The sequence below is a fragment of the Doryrhamphus excisus genome, chromosome 11, assembly GCF_030265055.1.
Source record: "Doryrhamphus excisus isolate RoL2022-K1 chromosome 11, RoL_Dexc_1.0, whole genome shotgun sequence".
Classification (NCBI taxonomy): domain Eukaryota; kingdom Metazoa; phylum Chordata; class Actinopteri; order Syngnathiformes; family Syngnathidae; genus Doryrhamphus; species Doryrhamphus excisus.
In genome coordinates this window covers 5,105,528-5,120,918 of record NC_080476.1, presented here as the reverse complement: position 1 = coordinate 5,120,918, position 15,391 = coordinate 5,105,528, and the positions used below count along the sequence as shown (strand labels likewise).

At 42.1% G+C, this 15,391-nt stretch overlaps 1 protein-coding gene across 3 annotated transcripts in view; it reads left to right on the top strand.

The window, feature by feature from the left end:
• Window positions 1-15,391, top strand: part of larp1 (La ribonucleoprotein 1, translational regulator) — a 30,163-nt gene continuing 14,772 nt past the window's right edge. For 2 of the 3 annotated variants that reach the window (XM_058086448.1, XM_058086447.1), the window contains exons 1-3: window positions 1-629; window positions 13,282-13,346; window positions 13,424-13,489. In XM_058086448.1, the coding sequence (XP_057942431.1) occupies window positions 305-629; window positions 13,282-13,346; window positions 13,424-13,489 (456 nt within the window). In that variant the 5' untranslated portion in view covers window positions 1-304. The remainder of the gene's footprint in view (window positions 630-13,281; window positions 13,347-13,423; window positions 13,490-15,391) is intronic. The other variant, XM_058086446.1, reaches the window with a different exon arrangement.

Below are 15,391 nucleotides of genomic sequence, written 5' to 3'. Positions count from 1 at the left end.
GTACGTGCGCGCCCCTCGTATCGCGTGGTGGCGAGCGACCATATTGCTGCTACTGGCTGAGTAAGGGTTGTTGTCCTGTGTAGGCCACTGTGGACGCGGATCTTTACATTTTTTTTTATGTTTTAACCGAGTGTGAACCACTCTGCGTCTTAGACTGAAGACATTTTGGTCTAAGAGCGACAGAGGAGCGGCGCACTCCCACCGAGCAACTTCACGTTTCCCTAAGAGCCAATTCCGTCCGGGGAGGGGAGGAGGAGGATTGGTAATCCCGAAGTGGGGGGGGGAAGAAAGACGGCGGTTGGAAATGGCCACTCAGGTGGAGGCTCTCCTGCCGGGCAACCCGCTTATTAAGGCGGAAGAACGCGGCGAAGTGATTCGCGGCGAGCCGGAGGAGGACGGTGTGGCGACCGAGCGGGGTGCCGTCGAGCTGGAACGAGGTAGCGCCGGGTGTGAGGAGAACCACGATTCGGAGGCGGGCGAGGGGGGATCTGACAGCGAGGCCAAGCCGGGCGAGGAGGGTGTTGAAAGCAGGAAGGAGTTTACCGAGGCCCCCCCGCCCAAGGTGAACCCCTGGACGAGGAAGATGAACGCGGTGACCCTGGTCAGCGTGAACGGACAAGCACATCACGGTGCGTCCCCCATCCTTCCCCAATTCCCTTCTGTAATGTATGTTGTACGTCATTCTTGTGTCCGCGGGTTCGGTCACCCAGCAGCTGTCAGGTGGGCCAGGTAGCTTTTAAAATGTCAACCCCCGTCTGGGTTGTTGCCCCCCACAGCTTGCATGCTGGATATATTTGGAACACCGCTCAAGGCTATTCCGGGAATCCAGGTTGGCTAAAGTACAGATATGGGTGTCTCGTTGCACAAGAAAGGATCACACCCTGTTTGGAAAGTCGCAAGCATTAAATGCAACTTTTGCAGCTACATGACATTTACAAGTAATGAGGAAAATTAGTGTGGCGTGTATGCAGGTTGCCATGTATTCACATTAAAGTGAAACGATCAAGGGTTGCAGACGTCAGGAGACTTTTACAGTGTATCCCATTTTAGGGTTTATCATGACCAAACATTCTGCAAACAGACCTTTACACCTGAGCGTTGACACTCCTCCTACTCCTCATTTTCTGCTTACACGTGCGTGTTTCACACTATTTTGCATTTAAAGAAAGATTCGCTCAAATGGCCACGCCAAACGAGAGTGGAGACACCCACCCACCCATCGTGTCGTCTCTTAAAGACCCGAGCTGAAAAAGCCACGACTGGAAGGCTAGCTGCTCTAGCCGGATAGCAAGCTAACAATAGCTAACGCCTTTTCGGCCTAGTGCTTCGCCCGGCCCTTTTCATTGGCACATGCAAGCTTAAGCCTAAACGTTGCTACCCCATGCAGGCACTTTGTAGTTAATGTCAACACCTGTCGGTTCCAGAAGCGTTAGCATGACTGAGAGACGTATCATCTAGCATTTAAGTTCAAGCGTCTTAAAAACGAGCAGGGATGTTTGAGACGTCACGTGTTCACTCCACGTGTTGCCCGAGAGAAAGGCATGGCATGCTAGCATGTAAAGCTAGCCGGCTAGCTCAACACGATTAAAAAAACACTCCCATGTTGTTACTCTGTGCCACTGATTGTATCTGTTGTTTGCTTAGCCGGTTGTCATGCCGCCTTTGTGTTGTGCACGGTCGCCGCTGCTAAGGGTAACGAGTTAGCAGTAAAAGCTAGGTAGTCTCTGTGCAAGTCATCGTGGTTTCTACATTAGAAAATTAGATGAGGGCAAATGCAACAGACAATATGGTGTCTTTATAAACGACGCGAAATCTTTGCTGATGAGGTAATTGCGTTTTAAAAGACTGATGGCCACAATGTAAAGACAACGCGTCTCAGTCATATTTTACTGCATGTATTTACATTTTATAGCTGGCTTATGGCAGCAGATTGTACACTGAAATACAAATGATGCTGAATTGATCCAACATTAACAAGTAAACCTGCCATTTTCTTTACTGACTTAGCAACTGGTGAGCTGGAATCTATCCAGCTGACTGGCAGGGCACATGGACAAACATTAACACTCACAGGCAAACATATGGACCAAAGATTCCCAAAGTGGGGTGCGCCAATTGTAATGGGGGCGCCTAACACTCATAGTTACAGGTGTGACAGAACCGCAAGGAGAATGGAGCAGAAAGGACACGGGGTATGAAATTGCCCATTGCTCTGTGTGCATCTTGTGGACAAATAATTAATTTTGATTATGTTGTGCATTAACCCCCGAACTCACAAGCATTGATTTAAAAAGCTCAGTTCACATTCGAGGCGTCAGTGCAGTGCATCATCGTGTATCCACCAGCTTTCTTGCCTCTATGATCATTTTACATTTCGGTTACATTTAGGTGACGTTGGGTCCTATGCTAGTGTGACGCATGATTGTGTAATTAACTTAAGATATTAGATATTAAGAATATCTACAGTTGTTGATATTGAGCGCCATGCCTCTTCGTATGTTGTCCTTTTTAAAAATGGTGTTTTGTGTCAAATGAAAGTTGAAATTTTACACATCAAAGGTTAATCGTTTGTCATCCATCGTCTTCATTGCAGTGAGCACTGGTTACATAACGCACGGTCTTTTATGCTTTTATTTTGTTAAAAAGTGAGAGTTTATTTTGACACCAGAAGCTTTTGTTGGTGTTTCCCCTACTAAAGACATCAAAAATTGACTTGAAGTCTATCTTTTGCGTCACATAAAAACACGTGTCAGATGCACGCGCGAATTGCCAGACCGATTAAAATAAAAGCGATTTGAAAGCGTATGACGCGCTGCTACGCCCGCAAGAATATTGAATATATTGAATATTTCAAGTTAATTAAGATTAAAAAAGTTTTTTTTTTTTTTTTTAAGTGGGCAGGAGTAGGGGGTACCTGGCTTCAGGTCATATGTCTGAGGGGATACACGACTGTAAAATGTTTGGGAACTGTACCGTGACACAGCCGTTCGGGCACATTGAGGGGGAACTACTGCTGTAGCTACGCAGCCCAATATCTTCACCACACGTCTGCATGGTGATGTTGCGTTTTCTTCTTCATGCGAGTGGCGGGAGTTAAGTGGCAATCAACTTTGACGCGCATTACCGCACCTAGCATGTTGGTGTTTGGCCCTCTGTTACGAATGTGATACTCCAACTGGATTGGCTTGATCTCACGATCTTCAAAATATAGTGGATTAGCAGCCTATCCTGAATATTGTACTCCCTCCTTGTTAGTTGGGTTGCTATGGTATGCTGTGATGCCTTTGGTCATGTTAAACATTCGTTTTTATGCTTTAAATTTGTATAAACTGTATTGACGGTATGTGTCAGGTTAAAAAATCCACCCATAATCACTTGAATTAGGTAATAGTGATATCAATTCATTTGGAATACACCACACATTCCCACAACAATCTGCATTTACATTGGCTAATTGGCCATGTGACACGTGTGCATGTCATTTTTATGGACTCTATGGGAGAGATGAAAAAGTGAGCAAAAAACATGAAAAGCAAATATTGTTGGGTAACTAGATGGGATGGAGTGGGGGGCACAGCGGAAACCCGCTGCTTGTTGAAAAGAGCCATACATTCTAATTTCCATGTATGCAATAAAACCACAAACATCACAAGATTTGTTACTAAGCTGGCAACACTGATCCATCCTGCTTCTTCTTCTCTGGCTGACTAGGTAATAAAGATGTCAGAATTCCAGTGTTTGCAAAACCATCTTACCGTCGGTGTGATTGGTGGATAATTTTGAAGTGTTGTTGTTGTTGTGGAGACCGATGGAGAGCCAAAGAAGACACTAAAATTGCACATTTTTAAAACCTCTAAAAATGAGTTTGGGAGTGTAGTCTGTGTGTAGCGCGTAGTATTTGCAAAAGGTTGAATTTCTTATCACTAGTGTGTACTCTGTGTGTCCTTGGAAGGAATCCAGTCATGGATAAGAGCAGTCTGAAAAGTGGAAATGTGTTTCAACATCCCAGGTGGTTTGTTTTAGGGTGACGGTTTCATCTTATTCTTATATGTATTGATGTGGAAACTGTTAAAAAAAACTTGAAATGAGTCAAAGTTGCTTGTTGTGAAAATACAACCCATAGTTGAGGGGCTGTTCACGGCCATTACTTGTCAAATAAACCCAAAATATATAGGTTACTATTATTATTTTTTTAAAGCTCCACAACAAGCACACACCCTTGGGCAAATTCTTTTACTCTGAGATGAGCAAACTTTTTCTAAAGTCAGTTGCAGTCCTACGTTGTGTCCTTACGCTGAGGGAATTTCATCTTCATTGTTTTCATCTGCGTCATCTCTACGATGCCAAAAATTTCACTGGGAATGTTGTCACAGTTCACATGATGTTGATATGCCAAAAGCAGCCAGCATAGTTGCAACTAATAACTCACTGCTGTAGTGTTTTGTTGATTCCTTTACCCTTCCATATGCCTTCCATACAGTTAGTTTGACACTGCTGACATTCCTTCCATTTTCAGTGAAGTCCAGTGTCAATGAATGGAATGCTGTTAAGCTAGCAAGCAGCATGATCAACTCTTAACTGTAGCTCAGTTTGTCTAAATTGTCAAATATGTCAATGTTTACTTTTCATACATGTCACATTATGGTCTCCTCATGCATTGTCGAACCCATTGGTGATAATGGACAATTTGGAAGTCCAAGTAGCCCAAACAGAAGCTGTAGTAATTCCACACTTGATCAAACTTACTTAAGATGTGTCAGACGTTGCTTCCAAATGTGATCTCAACTTCCGCTTCACTAATCTATGTCACTACTTTTTGAAGTTGCACTCTCGACATCATGGGAATGTAGTTTTTAGCCATAAATTAGCCGTAAGAGCATGAGAAGGAAAGTAGCTGCTTATACACAGAAATATATTTCTCTGTATCTGCACATTTTCTTGTAAGACTTTTACCAAAAAGCCAAATTTCGAATCAGTATGATGATGATGTATGGGGGAGTGGTATGTTTCTACACTGATCCCATGTAAATAGATATTAGCTCAGTTTACTTTTACTGTGAGTACATGAAATACATGGGAGTAAGATACAACTCAAGGTACTTTTTAAAAATAAAGTGCTCTGAGCTTTACAGAAAAAGTTAATGGAAGATTAAGGCTTTCTCACCAAGTGTCTAGTGGACGACACCCAACTGTCAAGATGATGTGCATGATTGGGTCCACGGCACGAGATTGTCACAATTTTTATTACAATTCAGCTACCTAGGCAGTTTCTGGTGGAAATGCTGGAGCGTCTTTCAAATTACCAGGAAATCGGAAAAGTCCTGAAAAAGTCAATGCAGAGGCAAACATGTACAAATTAGCATGGACACATTGAATGCCTCCTCTCGACCATTGGCCTTTTAATGTTGAGTCTTTTTCTTTTTGTTGCAACTGTGAATAGACCCGTCACCCCCACTGTTTTCATCAGACAAACCTGTGGGTTGTCGATGGTGATCTTTTTACGACGTGTCATAAACCTGGAAGTGTTGCAGAGGCTTGACTGAACCAAATGACTAGCTGGTTTGTTCGCTGATCGGGGTGCATGGAAATTAGAGATTGGCCCGTATAGGACCTCTTGTGTTGTCATGTACATGCATAGATGACTTGGATGCAACCCATTAACCCATCGTGGTCACACAAATTATGTGATCTATGAAAACACAACCTGGTGTGAGATTGCAGGGCTCTACGTTAAAAACAAAAATTACTTGCCCATGGGGAATCCTTAAGGTGAGAACTACTTGCCCGAACTTGCCCCATGTAAAATGAAAAGACTGCCATAATGATATCATATATCAATATATGCTGATAATTCATCAGATAATAGTACTGATGCATTGTATTTGGAGGAATGTCTGAAAATTTGTGGAGATGTATGTTAACATGGCAAGCCATGCTACCTTACACATGGTAGTCGTAGTAAGCAGTGATATTTATAAGTTGTGCACCACAATGAAACATTTGACACATTTGTGTACTAGTAAAGTGTTTTTAATCCAGAAAAAAATGCTCAATGGTCAAACAATAATTTGTGAAGCAAAGGTGAGAAAAATACACAGAGAAATGAAACAGCTAGGTTTTGTAGCTTGTGCAAAATCAGCACTTGGTATTGGATCTAATCGGTGGTGTTTCATTGTGACCACTTCAAATTGTCACAGCAACGTGATTCACTCACCTTTGCCATCATTTGATTTGCTCCCGCTAATAAAATACTTGTTTAGGAGGCACTGTTTCATCACTTTTTGGTGTTTTTTCCTTCAGAAGTTGTTGAAGAATTAGACGATGTTGGCAGGGACGCCATGATAGATGTTTTCCTAGTAAAACGATCGCTGATTGGTTGATCGCGAACAAGAACGGGTGTGGGTAAAACGCGGATTGTGGATTACGGACCGCGGTCTAAATAAACGATTCTGATTGGTCCATTTCAAGATTTGCAAGGATTGGTTTGCAAATTACCACCGGAATTACGCAGTCCGTGTTTTACCAACAGCCAACAAGAACCGCTTTAAAAAAAACTCTTGGCAGTACGGCATGCTAAAGTGCACTTGCCCGACGGGAATATTAATGATTGGATTTACTTGCCCGAATTTTGTTTTAACTTGCCCCGGGCCATCGGTACAACGTTATTGTCGAGCCCTGGATTGTGCGCTTACGTACTTTTGGGAGACATGGCAAAACGTCTCAATCATATGTTTGAAATATACTTGTGTGGAAACCAAAGATTTATCCATCATTGCATGAAAACATCATGCCATTATTGACTTAAAACATTTTTGGACAGTGTTGCTTTTGTGCATCACACTGACTTATCAATTGTTATTAATACATCATAAACATCATTTCGCATCAGTGTATCTGGACTAAAAAGATACATGAAAAACACAGCACAGTTATTATATTGAATATTTCATAATTTTCTTTTGTGTTGAGGTTAATACAGTTTATACATGCAAAACAGGCTGTTACCACCCGGAGCATTCTGCCATGCGCAGTATTAACCAGTTTTGGTCCATGTGGCCTTCACGGTGCAAAGACACTCTTTATTTTTAGAAGCTTTTTGTGAAATATGAGCTGGTAAAAATTGTAGATTATAAAAATGACCAACCCAGCAGACAAGATTGTGTTCTGTCTCTCAATTAGACCTGGAAGATACTAATCATGTCATTACAGTGATGACTAACATAGCCAGCATGAAAGCTAAGTGAACCGCAAAAATGTAATTTGTGGTCTAGACCACATTCACAAATTTGAGCTATTTGAAAAAATAAAATAAAATTGCGACATATGATTTACATATATATGCCCAAAATGTTTCTGGGTCATTTTTGTATTTGGGTCAATGCATTGTTTAATAATGTCTGCATGGTCTTCATTGCACTTTGAAAATATAACTGGACTCCACCTCAGTATGCACACCCGACACACCCACCATCAGCTGTTTTGAGATGAGCTCTTGTCTTTTAAGTGATCCAGTTCGAACCGCTTTATCTGCCCCGGGGCCGCGTCTGCACTGTGTGATAGTGCTTGACAGGGTGTGGACCGTTCGCACTGACAACGCATCCAGTCGGTTGCTGTATCGATGTCGTCCAGCATCCAGGGCCCAAGACTTCCAAAAGGGTCATCATCATTGTTTGTGCAGTAAAAACTTTCTTTACATAGCATTGCGCTGGGGGGTTGTTGTTTTGAACGACCTGTGGGCTGATTGGATTAGTGAGTCATTGTCAATAAGTAGAGTACAAGTGTGATGCTCCACAAACAGCATCAACGGCAACAGTTAGAGCTACAAACAGACGCATCTCCTTCCTTTTTGTCAATGTTTCTTCATGACGCCAAAACACAATCTTGACATTTCTGCCATATTTTCTGTATTAGATGTCTGTTTGAATATTGAAATATTTACCATTTTAAGTCATTTCCCGGGTCCATCCCACCCAGAAGTTCCTGTTTACTACAATGCATTGCCTGTTATGCTACAGTTCTTAGTTTCTTAGTTTCTGTTCTAATATATATTTTGTCAACACTTGTGTTGAAGGCTTTTGCCTCGTCAGATAATTGCCATTGGGACAAATGTTTCAATACTGCAGATGGAAATAAAATGCCCTAACCCCACAAGACGTTTATGGAAAAAGCATGCCTAGGTGGCAGTAAGTTGATTCACATTTCTTCAGCTAATAAGCTCCATGGCGACTAGTGAATGTTATTGGCACCGGATTGCTAGTGTCGCTCACAAGTGTTCTGGACTTGAATTGTTACTAAAAGGTGTCTTGCTGTCAGTCAATCTGCAGACTGCAATTTGCAGTCGATCTGTCAGTTTCAGTAAGTAAATCATTTTTTTTAACTACTTCTATTCTAGGAATCTTAGAATAATAAAATAACAGTAGCTATCAAAAAAAATCCTTGTGGCCATTTTTTGGTGGGCTAGATCCCCTCTCCTAGTGTTGTCCCCCTTCTCCCCCCCCCCCCCCCCCCCTCATCGCCCAATCATCCCATCCTGTCACCCCTTGTCTCACTGCATAGTATGTTGTATATGTATGGACAGATGATTGCAGTATTTCGCTTGTACTTCTGTACAAGTGACAAGAATAAAGGGCTACATCATCATCATCATCAATATTATTATTGTGTTATTGTTGTAAATATGTCACTTTCCTGGCTTTGCTGTGAGTTTGTGGCTGCATGTGTTTGAATCTGGTTCCTGGAACTAGCAGTGACGTCACAGAAAAGATGGTGTCTGTTCAGAAAACTTGCTGGGGGGCGTGTAAAAATCACCCCTTTGGTCCTATTTCATAGTTACTTTTGTTTCTGCGCCATGAGCACTTTTTTAATGTGCAGTGAATGGTTCTATACCTTATGCTGATTACGCAAACGTACTTTACTTTGTCTTATTTACATGTCATTTCTGTCATCATGGTTGCACGTTTTTAATTCCCTGGTCTACATATAGCGCATGGCAGGAGGAGCGATCAAATTAATCATGCAAATGTGTGTTTTTTCTCTACAACTGGTGAGGAGTGATGGCATTACGGTCATCCTATGGCCCATTACCTTGATCACCTACCACACCCTCCAAAGCTGCCTACCTAGAGCGCACACTGCTGTGGAATCGCCCAGATAGCCAGTGATAACAGCTGGGAAAACAACAAAATGTATGCTTAAAGGGATTGTATTCTGCAGGGTTCCCCAGCTGCCTAGAAGGCGCCAACATTTGAATGCCCTGCTTTGGGCATAAGTATGCTGGTTAATGATAGTGATTTGGCAAAGTTGACCCGTCCAGGGTGTACCCTGTCCTGTTGCCCAAAGTCAGCTGGGATTGGCTCTAGTGGGGACAAGCGGCATAGAAAATGAATGGCTAGCTACTCCTGTTGAATGTATAGCATGTCGGAACAACATGAAGGTAAATTGTTGTTGGCCACGCATGAAGAGTTTGTCGCAGCCAAAACAACAACAACAACTACTGACCTCAGCACTGTTGTTTGTGCTTATAATGCCCTCTCCAACAAAGTGCATGTTTGCTACATCATATTGTCGAGAGAGCTTGAAACTGTACTGTGGTGAGCTGAACAGGGCTGTACCCCCTGTTGTATCAGTATAAGCTGGGGAGGGGACTGGGCTGCTTTCCCAGCAGTGCCACTGTGTTTATCTAAGCCCGTAAAGGCGACGTGGCACAAGCGATACCCATGTGAACCTTCGCTGACGTCTGTGCCGCCGGCAATGTCTCCAACTTCCTGTTAAGAGACGTTTGATATAGACGATGAATGCAATATTGGCAAACAGCAGGAGACACAACAGTTGAATTGAACTGGCGGGGGTTTGAGGCTAACAAATGTTAATGGTTGCCTCTGGCAGACCACAACTGGCTTGTCCTGCCTTGCGAAGACAGACTGAGTGAGTTTAAAGCACAGAGGGAGAGGAAGGCAAGATGAGGATGACGATTGAGCGAGGCCACACATGTTTCTTTTTTCCTTTTTTTTTTTTGATAGTAGCTGAATGATTTCTTCGAATGAAAAGTCACATGTTGGTACAGTCATTAGACACAACATGAGATTATAGTATTATAAGTTGTATCTTTTTTTTAGTTTTTTTTGTCCTGTCCAGCCATTGGGGCCGATAGTATTATTGATCTCAATGCCCTTACATACTAAACAGACTTGGTCTGCCAGGGAAAAGTGTAAACTACACCTTTCCTGTTATATGGGGTGTTATTTTGCTTTATCTGTTTTTGTTATGCAAATTTAGGGTGTCCGGAGCAGGAGGGGATAGAAAAGAAAACAAAAGTTTTAATTCACTAAATAAGCTAACATCAATCCGCTGTGGGTCAATACTTGCGAAGCAATTAAATGTATTCCAATGGTATATTACAAAGTACATTGCCTGTTCTTTGTAACCGTCTTCAAATATGTTTTTGTTTTGATTACACGATGTAGCAAAATACATGGACTGCACAGAAGACAAAAGTGATGGATCACACCGAGACCTCTGTGTTTTCCGGTTTAAAGAGAAGCTTAACAGTAACAGTAACGGCGGCTCATCAAGGGTGACATTTGGTATTTCTGGTTCTAACATCAAAACATAAATGTTCAAACTTACTGTAGCACGTTTGCAGCATGCGGAGGTCACCAAACAACTTTATTAAAAAGGCAAGGTACATGTTTATTGGTTCTGAAATGTTTATTTTGTTAATTTTTTTTAGTTTACGTTTTTGCAAATGGTGGTTGCTGCAGAAAGGTTGTTTTATTTTCTTAATTGATGGTTTTGTGAGGTTTTTCCCCCCCAACAAGTAGGTAAAATGTTCAGTTGTCCATTTGTTTGTAATGTGTATTTTTTTTCATAGTTTTGTGTGTAAAACTGTTTATAAAACGTGTTTTGTGATAGTTGTGGGTGTCTGGAATGGATTAATTGGGTTTACATTATTTTCTATGGGGAAATTTAGCTTTTCAGCATTACTCAACTTTTTTCCCCTTATGGACTTAGTAATAGCATTTTCCAAAATAAATATTTGAACGATTTCCACATATGAGAACAGCGTCCATGTGGTGTCCAATTTTACATAACTTAGCGTTACAAATACGCAGGCAGGGCTAACAACAACCGGAGGGGACCTCACGTGAAACCCAGCAACATGACAGTAAACGTGGTACTTTAAAAATCATGTAATCATATGCTACACAATACACAGGTAGTTGGATGTTTTTGTTTGCAGGTGTCATTTTTGGGGGGGGGGGTTTGGGTCATTTCTAGATTGTGTTTTGTGTGTATTTTTTTTCATCTGTAGAATAGCCAAAAAAAAGCCTTAAAACACAATGAGAAGATTGCACTTAGGCTTGGCCAGAGGGGTTCCAATCTGTACATGAAGTGGCTACGTGTTGCAGGTAAATGGCAAGCTAACGTTACTAAATTATACCACCTCCTCAATGTTCACAGCACTGCCCTTAGCTTACATGAACTAACCCTGATCTCCCGCTTCACTAACCGCATTTCATTGCATCTCATTGTAATGGCATGGCTTAACAATAACAGAAACATGATGTGAGAAAGCAAGTTTCACTGATATTGAAGCAGGGCGGACACGTAGAAATAAGCATTTTATTAGCAAATCTTCGTTTAAACCCAGTGATGCTTTTCATGTGAAATTCTGACAGCGACCCAAATGAGTTATGTGCATAATAGCCGAACAAGTTTATTTGCAGGGTTTATGAAAAGACGATTCCAGCGTTTCTAAGCTGAGACCTATGGGGGTTTGGTGAGACAAAGCTCATGTTTGTTAGGCGCCTGTGGAATGTGCATTTGTTGTCAGTGTGGCCAGGATTTAATGCTTTTGGTGTGGATATTAGGTACTGACGTCACATTTTTCCAGCAGTGTCGCCCCATGGCTTTGTACGTCCAATGCAGCAGTGGCTTGGCACTTGACATTTTTAGGACTCTGATGTTTTGGTGTTGTAACTTTGGGATACATTTACATTAAATTAACACAAATCATGCATTGCCCTGCCCAAAGAGTTTGTCAAATGCCCCGACGCATCTGACCTTAAAGTTGCCGTCAACTGATCTCTAAGTGCCGATTGAATGGGGTCATCACTGCTCCCCTGAGTGCCCAGGTCCCGTCCACATGGGAACATTCATTCATACTGTGGACTATTTACCATTAGGAAATGGTTGCATATAGACTGAAGGGATCACTGAGTGAAAACGATGTAATACACAAGGCACACATACGTGTGGCGCTGTGATAGACACACAGACACAAAAACGTGACACACCAAACCATGGAAGAATGTGTGTGCATATGTCTGTCGTCTTCCGCTTTCCAAGGCTCAATTATTCTGCTCTTTGAAATGCTGAGTCATTGAGCATCGTGTTAAATAAAGCTTGTGGAGTCTCCAGGGGTGTTTTCTCTAAGACCTGAGTCACGATGACAATGTATTAAAAAAAAAAAAAACCTGCTTCCTTAGTCTTATCAAGGTTAGGTCTTAGGAATTCCCATGATGGATTATAGCCTCTAAAGGCTGAATTATGCTACAGCAAAGTCACAACACCAGCCCCTCTGACGTTGTTTTGCTCTGTTCATAGCACAGCCTGGAGTGAAAACTTGATGTGCAATTTTCCACCAAAACACCAGGAGTAGTGTTTTCCTGTGAACGCAATCACAACTCTTCTTTTTGACTAGCTATTTAGCTTGGTGTGTGATAGTAAACAATGGTGACTGAAGTGACATCCACATAAAACAATCTAGGGCTCTCCCGATACAACTTTTCACTTCCGATTTTGATACTGGGTGGCTACATGTAACGATTCGTGGCAGGGAACCATGCTATAAAAGCTGCCACCCATTGGAATTTTTTTTTTTTTTTTACATGAGGGGATATATAATGCCTTTTCCACTTTTCTGACCTTTTAAATGTAATTGTGTATTCTCGTGTTAAACTATGCAAAAGTTTCAGATAATGAGGTTTGCGCATTTGGAAGTGAGCCCTGAAAGAAGTTTGGAATTTGCATTCATGGTCAATGGTTTGTTTATATACTGGATGAAATTAACCCTGTGAGAAATGCATTGTAAAGTTTATATAATTGAAATGAAGCAAGCAATCGTGACAGAATCTGCATCAGGATTGTTAAAATTCAAAAAATGCCCAACACTAGTTGTATGTTTTTTTGCTAATGGATCCATGAAACTAGTGACGATGCAAGTGTTCCTGTTTTTATCACCTGCTTTCTGATCTTCATGCATGTGTTTTCTTTTAACAGAGTCTACTGGTCCCGCCAAGGTGGTGAGAGCAGGCAACCCACCTAAACCCAGACGTGGAGGAAAGGTAAAGCTCTGCGTTTGTGAATTGTGAATTTACCTACACTTACACTTTCAAGAAGTCTCACTCTATTGTTTGTTCAGGTTGGGGACTTTGGCGACGCCAATAGCTGGCCCACCCCAGGGGAGATTGCAACTAAAGACATGCAGGTAGGTGTTTTTATTTGTTTTGATGTTAGCCTAGTCCATGAGACATGGTGGATATGAGCCTGTCCACTGTCTGATGGACATTTGTTGCTGTCAAAGGTCATATGAGGGTGTCAACCATGATACAGTTGATTCCTGAGAGCACCTCGGTGGTAGATTGGCGAGCTCAAAGAGAAATTTCCATTGGACTAGTTAATCTAGTAGACCTTAAAGGAAAAGTGCACTACATTGGAATCAACCACAATCCTTAGGTGAAACATGAGAACACGTCTTTCGTTTTCTGTGTTCTAAAGAGAGTAAAACAGTTTACATGGGGGAGCTAACGATGCACGTCATGGGACGCACCTATTTAGACTATCAAGACCTCTGAAAAAAACATTTTATTGTTTCATATACATGCTGTGACTGTACAGCAACAAGTACATAAATTTTTTTTAAACGTTACCGGAACATCTTTTCCTGGGTGTATTAATTTCAGATCTCTTCCGTGAACAGCAGAAGCATGCCATTTGATTTTACTAATCATGGCAGACTGTTTGAGAGCCACTGCTGACGACTACTTTTGGACAAATGAGGATACATGGAGTGGTGTACAGTGTTACCATCGATGGAAAGGCTTTGTGTGTATGGCGTGGAGGACATGTTTCACATAAGTATTATAGTTGATCACCCCCCAGCTTCTCTTTTAAACTGGGGAATAACCTGCTGACATCTCATGAAGCTCTTGATCGCCCCCAGGTGGCGGTGTACGGTACAAGTTAATAAATCCCACTGTCTGAGCTCCATTAGACTTGGTCAGACCAGTTAATCATTTTAGGTCATTCTCACCCACCGCTGAGTGTTTTGGTGTTCAGGTGTCACATATTTTCTGTCTGGAGTGACCTTGAAGACGCTCTCTTTAGTAAAATGGCGAGCTGTTTTGTATCAAATGGATTGCTTTTAAAGTAGTAGACAGAGCCTCGGTATGCTGCTACATGCTCCTGTTTCAGAAGGAATTGAGGTAAAAGTGGTCCTCTCAACGCCAAACACCTGTTGCACAGTGCCTAGCGCATCTCTTTCAACTATACATCCCGACATAGTGACCACCTCTCGCCCTCAGAGCTGTCAGCTATTTCGGACCTCCCCGGCAGTGCGTGGCCCGCTAACCTCCCCTAATTTAGACACCCAGAACTGAGTGAAACACGCAAGAGCGTGCACGTTGCTCAGCAGGAAAATGTGGGTCACTGTCATCAAGGGCCAGGAATAACTGGCACTGTAAGGGAAGTGGAGGGTGGACTTTGGATGGCCAATGCCTGGGAAGGGATGTCCTTTTAGGGATTCCCTCATAGTAATCCGCCCCTGGATCGCTGCTGCTGCTATTCTTAGAGGGTCTGTACATCATGTCATATGAGGTGTGCATGCCGGTTGGTGATCTTGAGGTCTTGGAACAGTTGATATTGACTCGTGTTTAGCGTTACGACCATGTGGATGCAGGCGGCATGGTTTCATTGACTAGTTCTTTAGCTCAATATATGGTCCGTTTCTTTCACCACTGATGGTTTTGGGCATGTTAGCGCTTGAATTAATTGCCTTTTATTCAGTTTCAGTAGCAATTGCAGAAAAAGTACCCAGAATCCCTCTCCTTTTGTTGACATCGCCACCATTCCACCGCATATTTCACTCTCCTTCAGTTATGCATATTCATTGCCTTGCACATATGTTTTCACAAGAGAAGATTGGGAAGTGGAGGGCAAATGATGGAATTTAACGTTTATTGTTCCTAACAATAATATTAATAGGCTTTGACACTTTTTGTTGTATAAAATAGATTCTAGAATTGGAGGGCAATTATGTGCTCTATTCCAGGGGTCCCCAACCACAGCGCCACGGCCCAATACTGTGGGCATATATATATATATAGTATAG